The sequence below is a fragment of the Coregonus clupeaformis genome, chromosome 19 (genome assembly GCF_020615455.1).
Source record: "Coregonus clupeaformis isolate EN_2021a chromosome 19, ASM2061545v1, whole genome shotgun sequence".
Lineage (NCBI taxonomy): Eukaryota > Metazoa > Chordata > Actinopteri > Salmoniformes > Salmonidae > Coregonus > Coregonus clupeaformis.
This window is the reverse complement of record NC_059210.1, coordinates 6,857,003-6,882,417: the sequence shown is the minus strand read 5'-3', so window position 1 is coordinate 6,882,417 and position 25,415 is coordinate 6,857,003. Positions and strand designations below refer to the sequence as shown.

Genomic DNA, 25,415 nt, shown 5'->3' with positions numbered 1-25,415 from the left:
ATTGTCTGTCCTGTTGCCTAGTCACTTTATCCCTACCTACAGCGATCTCCAAAAGTTTAGGAACAGTGACACAATTATGGTTGTTGTTGGCTCTGTACTTCAGCCCTTTGGATTGATACAATGACTATGAGGTTAAAGTACAGAGTGTCATCTTTCATTTGAGGGTATTTTCATCCATATCGGGTGAACCGTTGAGAAATTACAGCAACTACAGTACATAGTCCCCCCATTTTAGGGGACCAAAAGTATTGGGACAAATTCACTTATACACCACCAGTCAAAAGTTTGGACACACCTACTCATTCAAGGGTTTTTCTTTATTTTTAAAATTTTCTACATTGTAGAATAATAGTGAAGACATCAAAACTATGAAATAACACATTTGGAATCATGTAATAACCAAAAAAGTGTTAAACAAATCAAAATATATTTTATATTTGAGATTCTTCAAATAGCCACCCTTTGCCTTGATGACAGCTTTGCACAATGTAGAAAATAGTAAAAATAAAGAAAAACCCTTTAATGATTAGGTGTGTCCAAACTTTTGACTGGTACTGCATGTGTATTAAAGTAGTCCAAATTTTAGTATTTGGTTGCATAATCCTAGCACGCAATGATTACATCAGGCTTGTGACTCTACAAATATTTGCTGTTTGTTTTGGTTGTGTTTCAGATTATTTTGTGCCCAATAGAAATGAATGGTAAATAATGTATTGTGTCATTTTGGAGTCACTTTTATTGTAAATAAGAACAGAATATGTTTCTAAACATTTCTACATTAATGTGGACGCTACCATGATTACGTATAATCCTGAATGAATCGTGAATAATGATGAGTGAGACATTTACAGACGCACAAATATCACATCCCCAAGACATGCTAACCTCTCACCATTAGAACAACAGGGGGAGGTTAATACCCCCCAAGACATGCTAACCTCTCACCATTAGAACAACAGGGGGAGGTTAATACCCCCCAAGACATGCTAACCTCTCACCATTAGAACAACAGGGGGAGGTTAATACCCTCAAGACATGCTAACCTCTCACCATTAGAACAACAGGGGGAGGTTAATACCCTCCAAGACATGCTAACCTCTCACCATTAGAACAACAGGGGGAGGTTAATACCCTCCAAGACATGCTAACCTCTCACCATTAGAACAACAGGGGGAGGTTAATACCCTCAAGACATGCTGACCTCTCACCATTAGAACAACAGGGGGAGGTTAATACCCTCAAGACATGCTAACCTCTCACCATTAGAACAACAGGGGGAGGTTAATACCCTCCAAGACATGCTAACCTCTCACCATTAGAACAACAGGGGGAGGTTAATACCCCCCAAGACATGCTAACCTCTCACCATTAGAACAACAGGGGGAGGTTAATACCCTCCAAGACATGCTAACCTCTCACCATTAGAACAACAGGGGGAGGTTAATACCCTCAAGACATGCTAACCTCTCACCATTAGAACAACAGGGGGAGGTTAATACCCTCAAGACATGCTAACCTCTCACCATTAGAACAACAGGGGAGGTTAATACCCCTCAAGACATGCTAACCTCTCACCATTAGAACAACAGGGGGAGGTTAATACCCTCAAGACATGCTAACCTCTCACCATTAGAACAACAGGGGGAGGTTAATACCCCCCAAGACATGCTAACCTCTCACCATTAGAACAACAGGGGGAGGTTAATACCCCCCAAGACATGCTAACCTCTCACCATTAGAACAACAGGGGAGGTTAATACCCCCAAGACATGCTAACCTCTCACCATTAGAACAACAGGGGGAGGTTAATACCCCCCAAGACATGCTAACCTCTCACCATTAGAACAACAGGGGGAGGTTAATACCCCCAAGACATGCTAACCTCTCACCATTAGAACAACAGGGGGAGGTTAATACCCTCCAAGACATGCTAACCTCTCACCATTAGAACAACAGGGGGAGGTTAATACCCTCCAAGACATGCTAACCTCTCACCATTACAATAACAGGGGGAGGTTAATACCCTCAAGACATGCTAACCTCTCACCATTAGAACAACAGGGGGAGGTTAATACCCTCCAAGACATGCTAACCTCTCACCATTAGAACAACAGGGGGAGGTTAATACCCCCCAAGACATGCTAACCTCTCACCATTAGAACAACAGGGGGAGGTTAATACCCCCCAAGACATGCTAACCTCTCACCATTAGAACAACAGGGGGAGGTTAGCATTTGGGAAGGGGGTGGGGGCATGATATTTGTGCTTCTGTAACTTACTCACTCATCATTATTCACGATTCATGTGTGCTACGCGTGCTATGAATATGGGACCAAATACTAAACTTTTGACTACTTCAATACACAAATAGGTGAATTTGTCCCAATACTTTTGGTCCCCTAAAATGGGGGGAACTATGTACAAAAAGTGCTGTAATTTCTAAACGGTTCACCCGATATGGATGAAAATACCCTCAAATTAAAGCTGACTGTCTGCACTGTCCAAATCATTGTATCATTTAAAAATCCAAAGTGCTTGTCACGTTCGTTGATTAAGTAGTCAGACCAAGGTGCAGCGTGGTATGCGTACATGTTTTATTTACGAATAAACACTAGACAAAATAACAAACAACGAACCGTGACGTTCTATGGGCTATAACGAAACTAGCCAAACAGAAACAAGATCCCACAACCCAGGCAGGAAAACTGGCTGCCTAAGTATGATCCCCAATCAGAGACAACGAGGCGACAGCTGCCTCTGATTGGGAACCACACCCGGCCAAACATAGATATACAATACATAGAATTTCACACCCTGACCAAACTAGCTAGAGAATATGAGTCTCTACAGGTCAGGGCGTGACAGTGCTGGAGTACAGAGCCAAAACAACAAAACATTTCTCACAGTCCCAATACTTTTGGCGCTCATTGTATATGTACATAATCTACCTGAATTACCTCGTACCCCTGCACATCGACTCGGTACTGGTACCCCGTGTATATATCCAAGTTATCGCTACTCATTGTGTATTTATTCCTTGTGTTATTATTTTTATATTATTTATCTCTCTGTATTGTTGGGAAGGGCCTGTAAGTCAGCGTTTCACTGTTAGTCTACACCTGTTGTTTACGAATCATGTGACAAATACAATTACATTTGATTGATTTGATTTGAGTATAAACAGGTGGAGCAGTACATGCCTATTAATTCATCAATTAATCAATCAATCAACTAATCAATTATCTTTTTCTCTACAGTATAAACAGGTGGAGCAGTACAAGTCTTTCAATTAATCAATCAATCAACTAATCAATTATCTTTGTCTACAGTATAAACCGGTGGAGCAGTACAAGCCTTCAATTAATCAATCAATCAATCAATCAATCAACTAATCAATTATCTTTGTGTCTACAGTATAAACAGGTGGAGCAGTACATGTCTTTCCACAAGCTTCCTGCCGGCATGCGGCAGAGGATCCATGACTACTACGAACATCGCTTCCAGGGCAAGATGTTTGACGAAGAGAGCATTCTGGGGGAGCTGAACGAACCGCTCAGAGAGGTCAGTGGGTGTGTGGGTGGGTGGGTACTCGCCTGAGTGCGTACGTACGTGCGTGCGTGCGTGCGTGTTATCTCCACGTGACGTCAGACCCATTGTCATGATAATAATAACCCTCCTTGGTTCTGGCTCAATCATGCCTTATCTCCATCATCTCAGTGACGCAGTCCCAAATGGCACAGTATTCCCTTTCTAGTAAAACTACTTCTGAACAGGGCCCACAGGGCTAGTGAAAAGAAGTGCACTGATGTATGTAGGGAATGAGGATCCATTTGGGACGCCGCCCGTGACTGCAGTTATTTATCATCCTAATGATGGCAGGCCTGATGCCGTCATCCCATTTGCTTGTAGACAGGACTTAACGCAGACTTTGTTGAGGGACATTTCTGTTCAATATTCTGTGTGCCGACCGTTATGTGATTACTCAGCTGTCGCCCGTGGGCTACTTTTTAGGATTGCGTCCCAAATGACACCCTATTCCCTATTTAGTGCACTACTTTTGATCAGGGCCCCCGATAGGGCTAGTGAAAAGTAGTGCACTGTGTAGGGAATAGGGTGCCATTTGGGACGTAGCCTAAGTATGCTGCAGATAAGGGACCATAGTGTAAACAATGATTGAATTGTGACGTAACCTGGTAAATGTCTAAATGTGGCCACGCTTGATGTTCATCACAAGTTCATCATTATGCTATTGGAATGCTATGAACGTGGGGATGTTTTTAGTGTTTATATTGAAGATCTGATAGCCTATAGATAATATATACCAATAGATCTCTGTTCATACGTCTCTTAGAGGTGTCACAGGAGCCCCTACAAAATGTTTATCATGATACCACTAAGTACCTTGCTAGAGGCAGTGTCTGGAATCCTATTCTCCTTACCGAACACGTTTTGTGTACTTAAAATATAGTTTTATTCCATTCCATGATTTCTGTCTTTGCAGGAGATCGTCAACTTCAACTGTCGTAAGCTGGTGGCTTCGATGCCTCTGTTCGCCAACGCCGACCCCAACTTTGTGACGTCAGTGCTGACCAAGCTGCGCTTTGAGGTGTTCCAGCCCACGGATAGTGTGGTTATGGAGGGCGCCGTCGGCAGAAAGATGTACTTCATCCAACACGGGGTGGTCTGCGTCATCACCAAGGGCACCAAGGAGACCAAGCTGTCTGACGGGTCCTACTTTGGAGGTAGGAAGGATGTCAAAGGTCACAGAGCCTCTGTTACAATATCCACACTGACAAACTACTAACGATGAAACAACCAGTGGTGTAGTGGTAAGACAGTAGGTGGATACATATTGATATACTGAAAGGTTTGTAAATGGCGTTTAAGTGAGTATACCCTCCACTACACCACCGGAAACAATGTATTGTAATTACGTCGCTTTGGGATGGTTAGTATTTGAAGTGTATTTGCCATGTGTAATGAATACATTTGGGAATCTTACTCTTGGAGATCTTACAATAAAAACACAATAAAACTGCCAAAAAAAATATAGAAAAGTTTGAATGTGGACGGTGTCAATACCCACCCCTGGGGGACCCCACATCGCTTTGGGATATTTGTTTTATTTATTTATGGGATTTATTTGACAGGGACGTTAATCAATATTTCAGTGTTCACGTAATATCAATGTAAACGTACCAGCGTTAGCCAAATAGCAAATTTAGCTACATTTGGGCCATAGTGCCTGGGGATGGGGAGTGGAAATAGGATGGTGTCGATTCGGATCCCCAGGGGACCTCACATGGGTGCTGGAGGTTCGGGGGAGATTCCCAGGGAGGTTCTTCTCCAGACATAATCCATTGATTCATTAGATTAATTTATGTGACTCTGTGTTACAGACAGGACAATAAATTATACAAATCATCTCATAAGGGCTTTGGATTTAGTTGTGGTTGACCTTTGTGATCCTAGTCCTTCTGTAGTGGGGTTTTCCCATTGTTACCACTGTGTGTATTAAACAGTAACATGAGGAATAATCCATTCAACACAAAGATTAACACAAACCTAAATGTGTGTTACGCCTGTGTACTGTATTGAACATGCATTCATGATTAGCAAAATGTTTCAGAAATCTAATAAATAAATAGAACTAAAGGAGGCCAGAGAGAGAGAGAGAGAGATGTTATGTTATTTTATTTAGCTGGTCTGACTGGCGGTAGAAGGACAGATGAGGTCAGAACAAAACTCTAAGCTCTAACATTGCATTAAGTGCTCCATCTGTGGAGTTAGTACAGAAAACACTGCTATTTTTGTGTTTGATCGACTAATATTGATGATGTGATCATTTATTATGACTCTCTCTCCTCTGGTGCATAACGGTACAGTACTTGGGGCTCTCTCTCCTCTGGTGCATAACGGTACAGTACTTGGGGCTCTCTCTCTCCTCTGGTGCATAACGGTACAGTACTTGGGGCTCTCTCTCCTCTGGTGCATAACGGTACAGTACTTGGGGCTCTCTCTCCTCTGGTGCATAACGGTACAGTACTTGGGGCTCAAAAAAACACAGTCAGTGAGATGTAAGAAAATACCTGTTTCATAATGAGAATATCAACCATGTGGTAACAGTTTGTTTTTGGTAATCAGCAGAGGTGTGGACTCGAGTCATGTGACTTGGACTCGAGTCAGACTCGAGTCATGAATTTGATGACTTCAGACTCGACTCGACAAAATGTACAAAGACTTGCAACTCGACTTGGACTTTAACATCAATGACTCGTGACTTCACTTGGACTTGCGCCTTATGACTCGAGAAGACTTGCTAGTTCCCATGAAAACTGGGGAAAAAAATTTTCACACGGCCGCGCCGCTCTCCGTTTATCTGCATCTGTGAAAAATGTTTGCACCATCCACCTGTATGCATACAGAGAGCGCGCGCTGCCTGCACGTTATCCAATCACTGTAGTCCCACGTTGTTTTGATTCGACAGCATCTAAGCAGGCACATTGCAAGACAACCAATGAAGCACATCAAGCAACAACGCGCCAGTTGTCAAAATGATACCGAAGATAGTTTGGTTTGGCTATAAAAATTACGAGGTAGTCGACAAAAAACGAGTTGCAATCTGCAAAACATGCGGATCGAAGATTACAGACGGAGCTGCCACAACGTCCAACTTTGTTCGACACCTGAAGTTGCACAAAGAAAGGTAAGTTTTGAACGAATGCTACGCACCTTATCGGATGTACCGTAACTTACTAGCTAGCTGCTGCATATTTACTGTATCAACGAGACAAACGCACGTCTCCCTTGCTGGTTCATGCTTACAAAAATATGGATTTTTGAACTGCTATTATATGGACATTCTAAAACGCTTTCGTGAAAAAACGCTTAACGTTCTTTAATGTACTAAGACAGTGTTATTAAAAGACCAAACTCTGTAAATATCATATTAATAAAGTATACTATGTACAAAACATCAGATGAGCCCAGAATATGAACGCAAACACGTTTAATAACACGTTGCGTTTTCCTCCCATAGAAAACTATTATAAGAAAAGGCTTAACGTGTCTTAATATACTGAGACAGTAATATTAAAAGACCAAACTATAAATATCATATTAATAAAGTATACTAAATGTACAAAACATCAGATGAGGCCAGAATATGAACGCAAACACGTTTAACAACACGTTAAGTGTTTTCCTCCCATAGAAAACCATTATAAGAAAAGGCTTAACATGTCTTATGTAGGCTACTATGTATTCTGGGCTCATCTGATGTTTTGTACATAGTATACTTTATTGATATGATATTTACAGAGTTTGGTCTTTTAATAACACTGTCTTAGTACATAAGACACGTTAAGCCTTTTCTTATAATGGTTTTCTATGGGAGGAAAACGCAACGTGTTATTAAACGTGTTTGCGTTCATATTCTGGGCTCATCTGATGTTTTGTACATAGTATGCTTTATTAATATGATATTTGCAGAGTTTGGTCTTATAATATTACTGTCTTAGTATATTAGCATTAAGCAACGTTAAGCGTTTTTCCACGTTAAGCGTTTTAGAATTCAGTTTCAGAGTTGCTGGTGTGCTGCCTCATTGAGGTCGTTTATGTAATTTTGGTTAATCACAACTAAGCAGAACTGTCGCTGAAGACAAAATATCACAATTAAACAATGAATGCACCCTTTCACAACTCGGATGTAGTTGGTGCATCCCTAAACCCATCCAAGTACAACAGGAAACATAGTAAGACGTATACATTGTAAAGAGGAAAATGATAACACAGTCACAGTAGATCCACCATTAGCCTTCCCTTTTCATATCATGCCCAAACAGCAGACAGCGCATGGACAGAGTGCTACCGTAGTCTACAGTAGGTCTGTGAGGCAGCGCACCACTGGGATATATACAGTATATAATAAAATAATAACGATTATAGTAGTAATGTTCAGAGATGCAATAGATTATTATAGTGCAGTTCTTAACTAATGGGAATATTGTTTAGCTTATTTTTGGTTTAATTTGGTTTACTTTAGTTATTTAATTTATTCAATTATTTTGTTTTTCTATACTTTTCATGCCAACTTGCCATGGCCCCCCTAGAACCCCCTCGCGGCACCCAAGGGTCCCCGTCCCCACTTTGAAAACCACTGCTATAAAGCATATGACTTCAGTTTCTTGAGGGAAAGGGCTTTCTTATGAATTTTGAAGCAGTGAAAATATTCTTAATATTGCATACACTGAAACTGAAATGTATTATCGTAAACCGTAGTGTACAATAGGCAATGAATATTAACACAACAACATTGATATGAGTAAAGAGTAGTTTCAAATACAACATGTGTGGCTGTAAAGGATTTTCTGACATCTGTTTCATATTCTTCTCTGTTACAGGTATGAAGAATACCAGATGAACAAAATCATCGTAGATGAACCACAACAGCCTTCAATCTCACAATTCCTTGACACTCGTGTAGGGCGTTACAGCCTGACCCACCCACAGCAGAAGGCCATCTCCAATGCGATACTGTCTGACTTGATTATTGATTGCAATTTCCCTCTGTCTATTGTGGAAAATAAGAGCTTTCGTCACTTTCTGGCTGTGCTGGACAGCAAGTATACCCCAGTATGTCACGGAACGCTGACCACAAAAACAGAGAGCCTTGCTGAGGAGAGACGGTCAAAGTTAAAAACTCAATTGAGCAACACTGACCATGTTTCAGTCACTGTGGACATTTGGTCTGATCGAAAGATGAGGGGATTCCTTGGTGTCACTGTGCACTGGATGGAGCGAGATGCAGAGAGGGTACAGCTAAAGACTAATCTCTTGGCCTGCAACCGCTTCAAAGGCTCTCACACAGCAGAGCGAATCTGTGACCAATTTGAGGCAATATGTGATGAATACAACATCAAAGCTAAATTGGACTATATAATTAGTGACAATGCTGCTAACATGCGCAAGGGCATTTACAGTCTGCTTCCCCAGCGAACAGGAGGAAGATGAAGATGCTGGAGATAATCTTGATGATCCTGAGCTATGGCATGACTTAACCCAAGAAGACCAGCAAACCGTCGATGCTGCTATGGCAAAGAAACAGCGCCTGCAGTGTTTTGCACACACATTGCAGCTGGTTGTGGGAGACGGTTTGAAAGAAACAAAAGCGGCATGTCCTTCTCTCTCCAAGTTATCAAAACTTAGCTCCCTGCTCCACACAAGCACAACGTTTAAAGACATCTTCGATGGTGAATTTGGGGAGCACAGAGGCATCCCTGCTGCAGTGAGCACGAGGTGGAATTCCACACTGCGGCAGGTAAAAGCAGTACTTCATTGTGATCAGCAAAAGCTCTGCGCAGTTCTTGAGAAGGCCGGGCATAAAGAACTGTCATTCACACCACGAGAGTGGAATCTGCTGAAGGAGTTGGTGGACATCTTAAAACCGTTCGGAGAAGCAACTGATTTGACACAGGGGGAGAAAGTCATTACAATCAGTGCAGTTGTTCCATCCATCTTGTCCCTCAATCACCATCTTGAGAAGCTGAAGCCTCAAGTTCGTTTCCTGAGTGGCCTGGTCAGAGGTCTGCAGGCATCCCTGAAAAAAGATTTCTTGGGATCTTCATTAATGTAAAAATGGCCCAGTCTCAAGAAGGGATCACTGCCCCCTTTTCAGACACAGTCTACCTGAAAGCAGCTGCCTTGGATCCAGCCTTTTGTCTGCTGTGGATTGAGCCCCATGTGCTGGTCAACCGTGACATCAAGGCAGAGGTGGCACAACGAGTTAAAGGTTAATATTATTGACTTGCAATGCAACTTAAATGCAACGTACAATAATTTGATCTTAATCTGATATAGGATCTAATGTGATATTAATCTGACTTTAACAATAATAAAAAAATTCAGTCTTGAACAGTATCATCAACATCAGAAATAAGGGCTCTTTTGTTTCTGCTGTTGTGACACGTTTTTATTTTTATTTTTAGAATTGATCCTGCAAGATGCTGCAGAGACAGAGCAGCCTGTGCCGGTGCCTGCTGAAGAAGAACTAGAGGACATGGAAGGAGAAGGGCTGTTTGCTGCATACCATAAGAGGCAGAAAAGGGATGTTGGGACCCCACCAGCAGTACAGCTAAGTCACTACATTGACATGGCAGAAGGACAGAATGCCCTTTTGTTCTGGGCACTGAACAGTAAGACTCTTCCTTCACTCTTTCAAGTAGCCATCCGAGTCTTGGCAGTGCCTGCTTCTAGTGCTCCAGTGGGAGCGAGTTTTCAGCCATGGTGGCATCATTCTGCGTCCCCATCGTGCACAAATGACTGACAGACTTTTGGCCAATTTGATCTTTTGCAAATGCAATGCAGTATAGGGGCCTCCCTCCACCTGTCCACAGCACGCATGCGCTGCACACACACTCACTCTCTGCTCATCACCTGTCCACACAGCTCTCTCTCTCCTGTGGTAGGAGTTTCACATGGAGTAAGATCTGTTCATTTGCAGTGCAGGTTCCCACACTGTTTTTACTTCCAGAGCTTTGGTGTTTGTCCTTCCCCGTAAAACCATTTCTCTCTCTCTCTCTCTCTCTCTCTCTCTCTCTCTCTCTCTCTCTCTCTCTCTCTCTCTCTCTCTCTCTCTCTCTCTCTCTCTCTCTCTCTCTCTCTCTCTCTCTCTCTCTCTCTCTGCATTGTTGTAGTGCAATATGCTGTTCAAATACAAGCATTTTTTTTGTGAAAATTAAATGTTATGTTTTTTTGCTGTATTTGATTAATGTTATTGTATAAAAAGGGTTTAAATAAATACAAATCTTACAGACATACATGATTTGTATACATTTTATTTCTGTGGTAAGAGGACTTGAAATGACTCGAAACTAAAATGGTAGGACTTTGGACTCGACTTGAGACTTGATGGCTTTGACTTTTGACTCGACTTGGGACTTGCCTCATCTTTGACTCGACTTGACTCGGGACTCGAGGGCAAAGACTTGAGACTTACTTGTGACTTGCATAACAATGACTTTGTCCCACCTCTGGTAATCAGATATTCAAACTGTATAATGTATCTCCCTTTTACATAGAAATAGGGCATGATAGTGCTTCTCTCCTCAATATCTTAAATATAATTATCCGAAAATAGATGTAATATTTAATATACACGTGCGGACAAAACAAAAGCCAAGTGGTCGGTTGACAATCTATTCTGTAACTGAATAATTGTTCCATTCCCTGCAGAGATCTGCCTGCTGACTCGAGGCAGAAGAACGGCCAGTGTTCGTGCGGAGACGTACTGCCGTCTGTACTCCCTGTCTGTGGACAACTTCAACGAGGTCCTGGAGGAGTACCCCGTGATGAGACGGGCCTTGGAGACCGTGGCTCTGGACCGGCTGGACCGCATAGGTGACAACTACCGAGGGCCATCAACCTGGGGTTGATTTCCCAAAGCCTTCGTAGCTAAAGTAGTATGATATTCCTCTCAACAACCTAACACAATTCGTAAAAAATGAAGCATATTGCTCTTCTACCAAAGTGTGAGTTTGAATCAGCGGGAGAAATAACATGCTATATCAGCAACAAAGAGTCACTGTGCCAGTCCCAGAACAGCACTACTGGACTATAGGCTATTTCTTTACTGTTCTTCATGTGAATTATAACCTGGAAGGATTTGAACTGGCTGAATATGTGAAAAGAAAGCGTGATAATTACATTTAGGCAAGCCGATGATGATCTCCTATGTCAGCGCATTTTACTGTTTTAATTTCAGAAGGAGAGAGATATCTCGCTGCCCTGAGGTGAAAGTATTGCGTTAAAAAGTCCCTAATTTAGCTGTGGTTTAATGGATGACAGGCAGGGTTTAATAAAACCTTACTAGGGTGTGGGGAACCCAGGCCTCTCTCTAATTATATTTCTCTCTAATTCTGGTTCTCTCTAATTCTGTTTCTCTCTAATTCTGTTTCTTTCTAATTCTGTTTCTCTCTAATTCTATTTATCTCTAATTCTGTTTCTCTCAAATTCTGGTTCTCTCTAATTCTGGTTCTCTCTAATTCTGTTTCTCTCTAATTCTGTTTCTCTCTAATTCTGTTTCTCTCTAATTCTGTTTCTCTAATTCTGGTTCTCTCTAATTCTGTTTCTCTCTAATTCTGTTTCTCTCTAATTCTGTTTCTCTCTAATTCTGTTTCTCTTTAATTCTGTTTCTCTCTAATTCTGTTTCTCTCTAATTCTGTTTCTCTCCAATTCTGTTTCTCTCTCATTCTGTTTCTCTCTCATTCTGAATCTAATATGACAGCCACACCCAAATATGACTGCAACAGATACACATACTAATCTCTCTCTCTCTTTGACTTTCTTCTCTTTAGGAAAGAGGAACTCTGTGCTCCAACACAAAGTCACCCAGAACTCAGGAGCTGGGAACCTCCTGGAGAACGAGATCATCCAGAGGATCGTACAGCACGACCGGGACATGGCCATCCAGAGCAACATCTCTCCCCTGTACCTGGATCCCCCATCCCCCACCTCCACCCCGGGGGTCATCTGGGCTCCCTTGGTCCAGGGCCCCCTCCAGGCTGCTGCAGCCACCACCTCCCTGGCTCTGGCCTACTCCCACTCCCAGCTCCACGCCCAGCTCCCTCCGGTCCTCTTCCACCGTCCTGTCTCTGTCTCCGGGTCATTCAAGGATCCTAGAGGTCACCGTCTGCAGAGGGGCGTGTTTGTGGGCGTGTCCAGTGGCTGTGGCTCCGGGGCTGCATCCCCGGCCGGTTCTGTGAAGTTCCGTTCTGGAGTGGACACTCCGATATTAGCCTCGCTCCGGGCGCAGCATCTAGTCTCCACCGCCTCCTCCATGTCTCCTCTGTCACCTATGACCTCCATGTACCAGCCAACCTCCTCCATCATCTCCACCAACTTCCAGGCCCAGCCCAGCAGTGCCTCTCTCTTCCCCCTGGGCCAGGCCTCCATCCGGGGGTATCCACCCTCCTCCTCCTCCTGCATGGCCCAGCACCACCCCCACCACCCCTACGGCCCACCAGGGACCCACCAGCAGGGGGCATCAGGGAGGCTGAGATTCCCAGCCCACTCAGCCCCTTCTGGTTCCACCCTAAGCCCTCTCATCTGTAGCTCTGTCAGCCATCTCCTGAACCAGCTACAGAACTCTTATTCTCACACTGCCAGCGCTCAGCAGCACGTCCAGATGGGACCTGGTCATCAGGAGAGAGCAGGCCACCTCCTCCTCCCCCACTCCCGCTGCCCCTACACCACCACCGGCCCTAGCAACCCCACCCAACACCACAGCTCCAGTGGGTTTCTGTCTATGTCTATCCCAGAGCAGGCCGGCGTTGGAGGTGTTGGAGGCCCATCCTCCCTGGTGCATCACAGTCCGGCAGGCCTCCACCCCGGCCTCCTCCCACAGGTTCTCCCGGAGCACCCTGCCCATTCTTCCCACTCTGCCCTGGCCTCGCTGGCCCAGTACGGGTCAGGGGATGTCTCCCCGTCCTGCACCCCACCGCTGACACACAGCCCCACCGTCCAGAGTCCGCTGACAGGCAGGACGGTGCTTTACCATCGTCACCACAGCCAGCTCCATAGCCAACCCTCCAGCGCCATAGGCTCTCACAGCTCCCTCACCTCACAGACATCTTGCCCTCCCCAGGTAGATGGGAGAGGGCAGAGGGCAGAGTCCCTGGTGGATCTCTTCACGCAGGATGTCAGGACTATCTCCACTGTTTCCACCTCGGGCTCACGCAGCTATCTGCCCCAAGAAGGGTCTCTCTCCATACCGTCTCTCTCCATACCGTCTCTCTCCATACCGTCTCTCTCCATACCGTCTCTCTCCATACCGTCTCCCTCCATACCGTCTCCCTCCATACCGTCTCTCTCCATACCGTCTCTCTCCATACCGTCTCCCTCCATACCGTCTCTCTCCATACCGTCTCTCTCTCCATACCGCTCTCCCTCCATACCGTCTCCCTCCATACCGTCTCCCTCCATACCGTCTCCCTCCATACCGTCTCTCTCCATACCGTCTCTCTCCATACCGTCTCTCTCCATACCGTCTCTCTCCATACCGTCTCCCTCCATACCGTCTCTCTCCATACCGTCTCCCTCCATACCGTCTCCCTCCATACCGTCTCCCTCCATACCGTCTCCCTCCATACCGTCTCCCTCCATACCGTCTCTCTCCATACCGTCTCTCTCCATACCGTCTCCCTCCATACCGTCTCACCTCCATACCTGCTCCTCTCTTCCCATGGTGGTTGGTAGCAGTAATAAACTCGACAGCCCCATCCCAGGGCACGCCACCCCTCTGAGTCACTACACTCCCATGGGATCTGAACCTCCAACTCCCATGAGCCAAGGAGCACCGACCTCTTCGCATCCCAACCCCAGTCGCCCTGCTACCCCGGCCAAGACCTCCGGGGCAGAGTACACAGTCTCCGAACTCCCCTCCAACCTGTGAGGTTTAAACACACCCCCCTGCGATGCCTGAACTATGGGGAAATTGTCTTCAGTATTTTGCATTGTGTTTTTTAATCACTATTGTGAGTTTTTTTTATTCAAGGAGGGTGTGAGTGAGTGCATATCTATAGGAGGAAAAAGACTTAGGACAAAGATGTATTTTTAATGCAGAGTGAATGAACAGTGAGTTCCCGGCGGGCGAAACCAGTTCTGGTTGTAAGCGATTGGTAATGATGTCATTTCAACCAGCTTTGCCCGCTGAGTTAAGTATTTTTCTACAGTACAATGCTACTACTGTTCTATGTTGAGGAGGTACTGTACCAATATTACATTTACATTTTTACATTTTCTTGTCATATGGATTGTTGGATAATATTAAACCACAAGAAAGTATATTGACCAATTTCCGATTTACATACAATGTATATTCTAGCCTATATCCTCACGTTGTAATTTTGTGTTACCAAGTATTTGTTTGACAGCTGTTGTTCAGGCATATTTATCTAACCTTTAACCCTATAGAGATTATTTTAAGTTTGGAATAACACCAAAAATATGTACCTTTTTGTTTATATGATTATATATTCTCAGTGCATTGTGGGAACCTGTTGTGGAAGTGTGGAGAATGTGAGGCCACCCAAAGAGACTTGATAGCAAAGTAAAGAACTGTGACTGAACTGCACATTTGTAATTTCAGAGATTAACTGAAAAATGTAGATTGAATTTCTTCCAATATCTTGTTTCAGCCATATTGGACGGATCCTTGTGTATGTTTTCTAAGAATATACACTTACATACTGTATACATTTTTAGCTAGCCTAGTTATCAAACATATTATCTTATCAAAAGACATGAATGTATGTTTTTGGCAAGTGACTGTGGATTTTAAAGTAACAGTTTGGAAATGAATCATTGGGGTTTGGATGAAAGAAATACGGTAAGCCTTGTGAGAATACAGTAATCCTTGTGAGAATACAGTAATCCTTGTGAGAATACAGTAAGGAAAAAGGTTGCATTTAGAAAATAAGTCATTCAGCTTTGGCCATTGTCTGTCTGTCATATTTCCTGCAAGGCACCTCCTCTGCCTACACACACTCACACACACCACACACACACACACACACACACACACACCATTCTCTATTTTAACAACTTCTACCATTGTAGTCTGAACATTAGCTACAGAATGATAACCTTGTTTCCCCTATGGGATGATAAACGTTCAGAGAGTATACAGAGGTACAGGGCCTTGCAAAAGTATTCATCCCCCTTGGCGTTTTTCCTATTTTGTTGCATTACAACCTGTAATTTAAATTGATTTTTATTTGGATTTCATATAATGGACATACACAAAATAGTCCAAATTGGTGAAGTGAAATGAAAAAATAAATAACAGAAAAGTGGTGCGTGCATATGTATTCACCCCATTTGCTATGAAGCCCCTAAATAAGATCTGGTGCAACCAATTACCTTCAGAAGTCACATACAGTGGGGAGAACAAGTATTTGATACACTGCCGATTTTGCAGGTTTTCCTACTTACAAAGCATGTAGAGGTCTGTAATTTTTATTATAGGTACACTTCAACTGTGAGAGAAAAATCCAGAAAATCACATTGTATGATTTTTAAGTAATTAATTTGCATTTTATTGCATGACATAAGTATTTGATACATCAGAAAAGCAGAACTTAATATTTGGTACAGAAACCTTTGTTTGCAATTACAGAGATCATACGTTTCCTGTAGGTCTTGACCAGGTTTGCACACACTGCAGCAGGGATTTTGGCCCACTCCTCCATACAGACCTTCTCCAGATCCTTCAGGTTTCGGGGCTGTCGCTGGGCAATACGGACTTTCAGCTCCCTACAAAGATTTTCTATTGGGTTCAGGTCTGGAGACTGGCTAGGCCACTCCAGGACCTTGAGATGCTTCTTACGGAGCCACTCCTTAGTTTCCCTGGCTGTGTGTTTCAGGTCGTTGTCATGCTGGAAGACCCAGCCATGACCCATCTTCAATGCTCTTACTGAGGGAAGGAGGCTGTTGGCCAAGATCTCGCGATATATGGCCCCATCCATCCTCCCCTCAATACGGTGCAGTCGTCCTGTCCCCTTTGCAGAAAAGCATCCCCAAAGAATGATGTTTCCACCTCCATGCTTCACGGTTGGGATGGTGTTCTTGGGGTTGTACTCATCCTTCTTCTTCCTCCAAACAAGGCGAGTGGAGTTTAGACCAAAAAGCTATATTTTTGTCTCATCAGACCACATGACCTTCTCCCATTCCTCCTCTGGATTGCCTTCTCACCAAGCTGCTTGCCTATTGTCCTGTAGCCCATCCCAGCCTTGTGCAGGTCTACAATTTTATCCCTGATGTCCTTACACAGCTCTCTGGTCTTGGCCATTGTGGAGAGGTTGGAGTCTGTTTGATTGAGTGTGTGGACAAGTGTCTTTTATACAGGTAACGAGTTCAAACAGGTGCAGTTAATACAGGTAATGAGTGGAGAACAGGAGGGCTTCTTAAAGAAAAACTAACAGGTCTGTGAGAGCCGGAATTCTTACTGGTTGGTAGGTGATCAAATACTTATGTCATGCAATAAAATGCAAATTAATTACTTAAAAATCATACAATGTGATTTTCTGGATTTTTGTTTTAGATTCCGTCTCTCACAGTTGAAGTGCACCTATGATAAATTACAGACCTCTACATGCTTTGTAAGTAGGAAAACCTGCAAAATCGGCAGTGTATCAAATACTTGTTCTCCCCACTGTAATTAATTAAATAAAGTCCACCTGTGTGCAATCTAAGTGTCATATGATCTCAGTATATATACACCTTTTCTGAAAGGCCCCAGAGTCTGCAACACCACTAAGCAAGGGGCACCACCAAGCAAGCGGCACCATGAAGAGCAAGGAGCTGTCCAAACAGGTCAGGGACAAAGTTGTGGAGAAGTACAGATCAGGTTTGGGTTATAAAAAAATATCAGAAACTTTGAACATCCCACGGAGCACCATTAAATCCATTATAAAAAAATGGAAAGAATATGGCACCACAACAAACCTGCCAAGAGAGGGCTGCCCACCAAAACTCACAGACCAGGCAAGGAGGGCATTAATCAGAGAGGCAACAAAGAGACCAAAGATAACCCTGAAGGAGCTGTAAAGCTCCACAGCGGAGATTGGAGTATCTGTCCATAGGACCACTTTAAGCCTCCACAGAGCTGGGCTTTACGGAAGAGTGGCCAGAAAAAAGCAATTGCTTAACGAACAAAAAAATAAGCAAACACATTTGGTGTTTGCCAAAATGCATGTGGGAGACTCCCCAAACATATGGAAGAAGGTACACTGGTCAGATGAGACTAAAATTTAGCTTTTTGGCCATCAAGGAAAACGCTATATCTGGCGCAAACCCAACACCTCTCATCACCCCGAGAACACCATCCCCACAGTGAAGCATGGTGGTGGCAGCATCATGCTGTGGGGATGTTTTTCATCGGCAGGGACTGGGAAACTGGTCAGAATTGAAGGAATGATGGATGGCACTAAATACAGGGAAATTCTTGAGGGAAACCTGTTTCAGTCTTCCAGAGATTTGAGACTGGGACGGAGGTTCACCTTCCAGCAGGACAATGACCCTAAGAATACTGCTAATGCAACACTCAAGTGGTTTAAGGGGAAACATTTAAATGTCTTGGAATGGCCTAGTCAAAGCCCAGACCTCAATCCAATTGAGAATATTTTGCATCTTCAAAGTGGTAAGCATGTTGTGTAAATCAAATGATACATACCCCCCCCAAAAAAATCAATTTTAATTCCAGGTTGTAAGGCAAGAAAATAGGAAAAATGCCAAGGGGGGTGAATTCTTTCGCAAACCACTGTACATCTGAGGTCTGTGTGTGGACTGGGTGGAATGACTCTACGCAGTAATCTTTGTGTTTGTGTGGCTTAACAGACAGTACAGACAGAGGAACAGTGAATTTAATTACAGCTCTTTGTCCATAACAACAGTGGATAGATGGGTAATAGAGACTTTCGCTTGACCTAATCAGGCACCAATCAGAAGAGAACAGACCGAAACAGGGAGGGACTATCTGGACTTTCCATTGTGTGCCCTAATGAACAAGACTCAGGTTTGGATACACAAGGGGCTCTATTCAATCTGGATCGCTGAAGCGTTACAGATTCCGAGATAGAAATGTAAAGGTAATTTCCGATTGCGCCGACATATGCAGCGTTGACCGTGAATGCAGTCTTAGCTAACGCGGGAACATGCGCTTTAAAATTCAATCACGCTGTAACGCTGAATTTCCACTATACGGATTGAACAGAGCCCAAGGTCTTTGAATGGTGTCAACATTGGACAGTAAAATGTCAGAGAGACAACGATGCACTGAGATTGACCTGATGATGTTTATTGCACCAATCAAAGGGTCAGAAGATGTTACTTTCAGAACGCAGATGATAAACTCCTGGGTGTCATTTTTCTGTATATTTTACTTTTGTTTCGTTGTTTTATGATTGAAGATGATCTAATCATTATTATTATTATCTTATTTAAGATTTGACACCTGTTGACAAACTGCTGTTACATATTGTCATGTATTTCCATACAAAGTTTACTATCCCCTTATCCATTTATGAAAATGATTGTTCTGGTCTTCTTGACAACGTTCTCTAAATCATGTTGTCCACAGACATAGGAATGAGACATCTGTTGAATTGATCATGATTGATCAATGATTAACTCTTATTTTGAAAAGGTTACTTTTATTCTGAAAAGGTCAACAAACCCAGGCCTCTAGATTTCACCCAATATCTACATATCCATACATCCTGCTATTTGTGTATATTATTTCAGATGTTTATGTTTGACTATTTTATTTATCTGATCTCTGACCTGGGCGAATATTAAACTGATCACAAGGTCATGCCCTTGAGAATCCAATCCAAACGCCTCAGTTGCCTGGTTACTGGGGTTTACTGGGGGTCACTGGGGGTTACTGGGGGTTACTGGGGGTCCCTGGGGGTTACTGGGGGTCCCTGGGAGCCTGTGGGGGCAGGTGTACACACACAGTCCTCTAGTGACTCTCTGACTGACCCTGTAGGGGATATAAATGACATCAGTCACTGGGCCTGATACTGGGGGTGGATCAATCCTATTCCTCTCCACTCCTCTCCTCTATCCTACCTAACTCCTCTCCTCTATCCTACCTAACTCCTCCTCTATCCTACCTACCTCCTCTCCTCTATCCTACCTAACTCCTCTCCTCTATCCTACCTAACTCCTCTCCTCTATCCTACCTACCTCCTCTCCTCTATCCTACCTAACTCCTCTCCTCTATCCTACCTACCTCCTCTCCTCTATCCTACCTAACTCCTCTATCCTACCTAACTCCTCTATCCTACCTAACTCCTCTCCTCTATCCTACCTAACTCCTCTCCTCTATCCTACCTAACTCCTCTCCTCTATCCTACCTAACTCCTCTCCTCTATCCTACCTAACTCCTCTCCTCTATCCTACCTAACTCCTCTATCCTACCTAACTCCTCTATCCTACCCTAACTCCTCTCCTCTATCCTACCTAACTCCTCTTCCTCTATCCTACCTAACTCCTCTCCTCATCCTACCTAACTCCTCTCCTCTATCCTACCTAACTCCTCTCCTCTATCCTACCTAACTCCTCTCCTCTATCCTACCCAACTCCTCTCCTCTATCCTACCTAACTCCTCTCCTCTATCCCTACCTAACTCCTCTCCTCTATCCTACCTAACTCCTCTCCTCTATCCTACCTAACTCCTCTCCTCTATCCTACCTAACTCCTCTCCTCTATCCTACCTAACTCCTCTCCTCTATCCTACCTAACTCCTCTCCTCTATCCTACCTAACTCCTCTCCTCTATCCTACCTAACTCCTCTCCTCTATCCTACCTAACACCTCTCCTCCTATCCTACCTAACTCCTCTCCTCTATCCCTACCTAACTCCTCTCCTCTATCCTACCTAACTCCTCTCCTCTATCTCTACCTAACTCCTCTCATCCTACCTAACTCCTCTCCTCTATCCTACCTAACTCCTCTCCTCTATCCTACCTAACTCCTCTCCTCTATCCTACCTAACTCCTCTCCTCTATCCTACCTAACTCCTCTATCCTACCTAACTCCTCTCCTCTATCCTACCTAACTCCTCTCCTCTATCCTACCTAACTCCTCTATCCTACCTAACTCCTCTCCTCTATCCTACCCAACTCCTCTCCTCTATCCTACCTAACTCCTCTCCTCTATCCTACCTAACTCCTCTCCTCTATCCTACCTAACTCCTCTCCTCTATCCTACCTAACTCCTCTCCCCCATCCTACCCCTCTCGACTCCTCTCCTCTATCCTACCTAACTCCTCTCCTCTATCCTACCTAACTCCTCTATCCTACCTAACTCCTCTCCTCTATCCTACCCAACTCCTCTCCTCTATCCTACCTAACTCCTCTCCTCTATCCTACCTAACTCCTCTCCTCTATCCTACCTAACTCCTCTATCCTACCTAACTCCTCTCCTCTATCCTACCTAACTCCTCTCCTCTATCCTACCTAACTCCTCTCCTCTATCCTACCTAACTCCTCTCCTCTATCCTACCTAACTCCTCTCCTCTATCCTACCTAACTCCTCTATCCTACCTAACTCCTCTCCTCTATCCTACCCAACTCCTCTCCTCTATCCTACCTAACTACTCTCCCCCATCCTACCCAACTCCTCTATCCTACACCACCGTTCAAAATTTGGGGTTCACTTAGAAATCTCCTAGCATTTTTTTTGTCCATTAAAATAACATCAAACACTCTGATGTATTTGTCCTCTTGCTCAGTTGTGCACCGGGGCCTCCCACTCCTCTTTCTATTCTGGTTAGAGACCGTTTGCGCTGTTCTGTGAAGGGAGTAGTACACAGCGTTGTACGAGATCTTCAGTTTCTTGGCAATTTCTCACATGGAATAGCCTTCAATTCTCAGAACAAGAATAGACTGACGAGTTTCAGAAGAAACTTCTTTGTTTCTGGCCATTTTGAGCCTGTAATCGAACCCACAATTGCTGATGCTCCAGATACTCAACTAGTCTCAATAAGGTCAGTTTTATTGCTTCTTTAAATCAGCAAAACTGTTTTCAGCTGTGCTAACATAATTGCAAAAGGATTTTCTAATGATCAATTAGCCTTTTAAAATGATAAACTTGGATTAGCAAACACAACGTGCCATTGGAACACAGGACTGATGGTTGCTGATAATGGGCCTCTGTACGCCTATGTACAGTATATATTCCATTAGAAATCAGCCGTTTCCAGCTACAATAGCCATTTACAACATTAACAATGTCTACACTGTATTTCTGATCAATTTGATGTTATTTTAATGGACAAAGAAATTGCTTTTCTTTCGAAAAACAAGGACATTTCTAAGTGACCCCAACCTTTGAACGGTAGTGTATATTTTTTAGAATAATATTGAATCGGATGCAATAATAAAATCACACTTCTAGTGAATGACTAGTGTCTGTCTATGATGTGTTTCTCTGTATGAATATGAGCAGTGGGTAGGTATGGCGTGAGATTTGAACATCTGTTGAAATGCCATTGGAAAGTCGCAGAGCTTTAATCTGGATTATAATTGTGTTTCTAACTGCACCGTGTTGCCATGTCGAATGGAGAGGATTATATTCTTTCATTTTTATTTCATGCCATTATTTCTGTCATTTAATATAAAGAAAATGATCTGACATGTACACAATCGAAAAGATTTGATGATTTCATTCATGTCCAACAAAACGTATGCATCTGCTATTGGTAATTTTCTGATTACTGGTACCATTTTCTCTAACCCTCTGCCTGTAAAGACAGTTTAGAAGTGCCTTGCTAAGGGCACATCAACAGATTTTTTACCTAGTCGGCTCTGGGGATTAGAACCAGCGACCTTTACGGTTACTGGCACAACGCTCTTAACCACTAAGCTACCTGCCGCCCCGGTTTAGAACATACCGTAAGATTGTCAAGGTCATGTATCCGTGCCACGCTAACGTACACACTTGTCAATGGGTATGTTTCTCTGTGGCTTTGATGGATAAACTAAATGCCTTCAGCTGGATGGTTTGAACGCCGCTCTGGTACTTCTGCAAAGAACCACTAGATGGTGTGAGACTTCTCTGTAAGATGTTAGATTGTTATTATTGCCTATGAAAGACAGGAAGTAAAACATTTGACATTTATTCAAGCAATATTGAGTAGAATATATACTTGTGCTTGTTCTACATTTTGTAGCACATGACTTAGCTCTGGTCCAGGGCGTGACTACAACTACACATGGCTGAATTACCTGGTATACCTTCCCCAGTTGTGTAGTGGGGGGCATATGCAGTTATACGTCACATACCCACTTTCTTTTTGTGGGCATTGCATATGCTCACTTCATAATCCCCATGATGTGTATCAAAGTAGTGTAGTGGATGTATATGACATATCAATTAATATGGCTGATGGAACAGATCAGAATGCTTAGCTTAAGACGTTGATGATGGTCCTCTGTAGCTCAGCTGGTAGAGCGCGGCACTTGTAACGCCAGGGTAGTGGGTTCGATCTCCGGGACCACCCATACGTAAAAATGTATGCACACATGACTGTAAGTCGCTTTGGATAAAAGCGTCTGCTAAATGGCGTATTCTTATTATTTATTCACGTTTGCAAACCTGCAATGTGCACAGGGCGGTAGGCCTATGCGCAAATCCGTTCGAAAATGCGCATGGCACATGTTAACTAGATTTCCGTCCAATTGGCGACAGATTTTCATGCGAATGTTCTAGAATCCACATAAAGAAAATATGCATTTTCCCACCGGTGGTGTATTTGCACCAAACGGACTACTTGCGGATAAAATCAGTGCTTGATGATGTAGTACACACCGCATAAAAATCTAAAGTTCAATGTGTTTTCATCGCATTTTCAACTCTACTAACTGTAAATCGCTCTGGATAAGAGCGTCTGCTAAATGACTAAAATGTAAATGTACTGATAGTTTTGTCACAAAAACTGTTGCTTTAAATAGCAAATGTGTCTACTCTGTTCTTGGCATGTGAGCTCTAGTCCAGGGTTTCCCAAACTGGGTCCTGGGTGGACGTTTTGGTTTTTGCCCTAACACTGTGGGGCAGGACCGAGTTTGGGAAACCCTGCTCTAACCAATAGCTCTCACATACAGTGTGGGCAGGCTAGTCTACATGATGAGATTATTATAAAAATGTTGATTTTAATGGTAGGTTTATTTGAACAGTGAGAGACAGAATGACAACAAAGAAATCCAGAAAAACGCATGTCAAAAATGTTATAAATTGATTTCCATTTTAATGAGGGAAATAAGTATTTGACCCCTCTGCAAAACATGACTTTGTGATTGCCAACAAGGGTTTTGCCACCAAGTACTGAGGTCAGACGTTTCTTGTAGTTGGCCACCAGGTTTGCACACATCTCAGGAGGGATTTTGTCCCACTCCTCTTTGCAGATCTTCTCCAAGTCATTAAGGTTTCGAGGCTGTCGTTTGGCAACTCGAACCTTCAGCTCCCTCCACAGATTTTCTATGGGATTAAGGTCTGGAGACTGGCTAGGCCACTCCAGGACCTTAATGTGCTTCTTCTTGAGCCACTCCTTTGTTGCCTTGGCCGTGTGTTTTGGGTCATTGTCATGCTGGAATACCCATCCACGACCCATTTTCAATGCCCTGGCTGAGGGAAGGAGGTTCTCACCCTAGATTTGACGGTACATGGCCCCGTCCATCGTCCCTTGGATGCAGTGAAGTTGTCCTGTCCCCTTAGCAGAAAAAAAACCCCAAAGCATAATGTTTCCACCTCCATGTTTGACAGTGGGGATGGTGTTCTTGGGGTCATAGGCAGCATTCCTCCTCCTCCAAACACGGCGAGTTGAGTTGATGTCAATGAGCTCCATTTTGGTCTCATCTGACCACAACACTTTCATCCAGTTCTCCTCGGAATCATTCAGATGTTCATTGGCAAACTTGTATATGTGCTTTCTTGAGCAGGAGGACCTTGCGGGTGCTGCAGGATTTCAGTCCTTCACGGCGTAGTGTGTTACCAATTGTTTTCTTGGTGACTATGGTCCCAGCTACCTTGAAATCATTGACAAGATCCTCCTGTGTAGTTCTGGGCTGATTCCTCACCGTTCTCATGATCACTGCAACTCCACGAGGTGAGATCTTGCATGGAGCCCCAGGCCGAGGGAGATTGACAGTCTTTTGTGTTTCTTCCATTTGCGAATAATCGCACCAACTGTTGTCACCTTCTCACCAAGCTGCTTGGTGATGGTCTTGTAGCCCATTCCAGCCTTGTGTAAGTCTACAATCTTGTCCCTGACATCCTTGGAGAGCTCTTTGGTCTTGGCCATGGTGGAGAGTTTGGAATCTGATTGATTGATTGCTTCTGTGGACAGGTGTCTTTTATACAGGTAACACATTGAGATTAGGAGCACTCCCTTTAAGAGTGTGCTCCTAATCTCAGCTCGTTACCTGTATAAAAGACACCTGGGAGCCAGAAATCTTTCTGATTGAGAGGGGGTCAAATACTGGCACCACTACACCACTGACCTGCCTCCCTGACCTGGGCTGCGTTCAGTACGAGAAAACGGTGCGCAAACATTCAATTAAACGGAAACTGTGCTGTTCTGCACAACCATTTGAAAAAAACGGGGAGGGATTGGGTTGTGGTTTCAAAGTTCAGTACGTCACTCATTGCTTCAAGCCACACCCCGGGCTCCCACCAAACTGAGAAAACATACCTCAAAGTATGTTCAAGAACACTGAAGAACGTTTAGGGGAAACGTGTCGTTCAATACAAACGTTGAATGGAACTGAACGCACCCCAGAGGTGTACAAAGAGTAAGATCAGATACACTTTGGTGTTTTGCTCCAGAATTAGGGAACACTTTCAGCTGAGACCACT

At 43.7% G+C, this 25,415-nt stretch overlaps 1 protein-coding gene across 1 annotated transcript in view; it reads left to right on the top strand.

Moving 5' to 3' along the window:
- Positions 1-14,449, top strand: part of LOC121531470 (potassium/sodium hyperpolarization-activated cyclic nucleotide-gated channel 1-like) — a 52,863-nt gene extending 38,414 nt beyond the window's left edge. Inside the window, exons 5-9 of the mRNA XM_041836706.1 lie at positions 3,415-3,561; positions 4,502-4,742; positions 11,233-11,397; positions 12,354-13,755; positions 14,254-14,449. Of these exons, the coding sequence (XP_041692640.1) occupies positions 3,415-3,561; positions 4,502-4,742; positions 11,233-11,397; positions 12,354-13,755; positions 14,254-14,449 (2,151 nt within the window). The remainder of the gene's footprint in view (positions 1-3,414; positions 3,562-4,501; positions 4,743-11,232; positions 11,398-12,353; positions 13,756-14,253) is intronic.
- Positions 14,450-25,415: the final 10,966 nt, after the last annotated feature.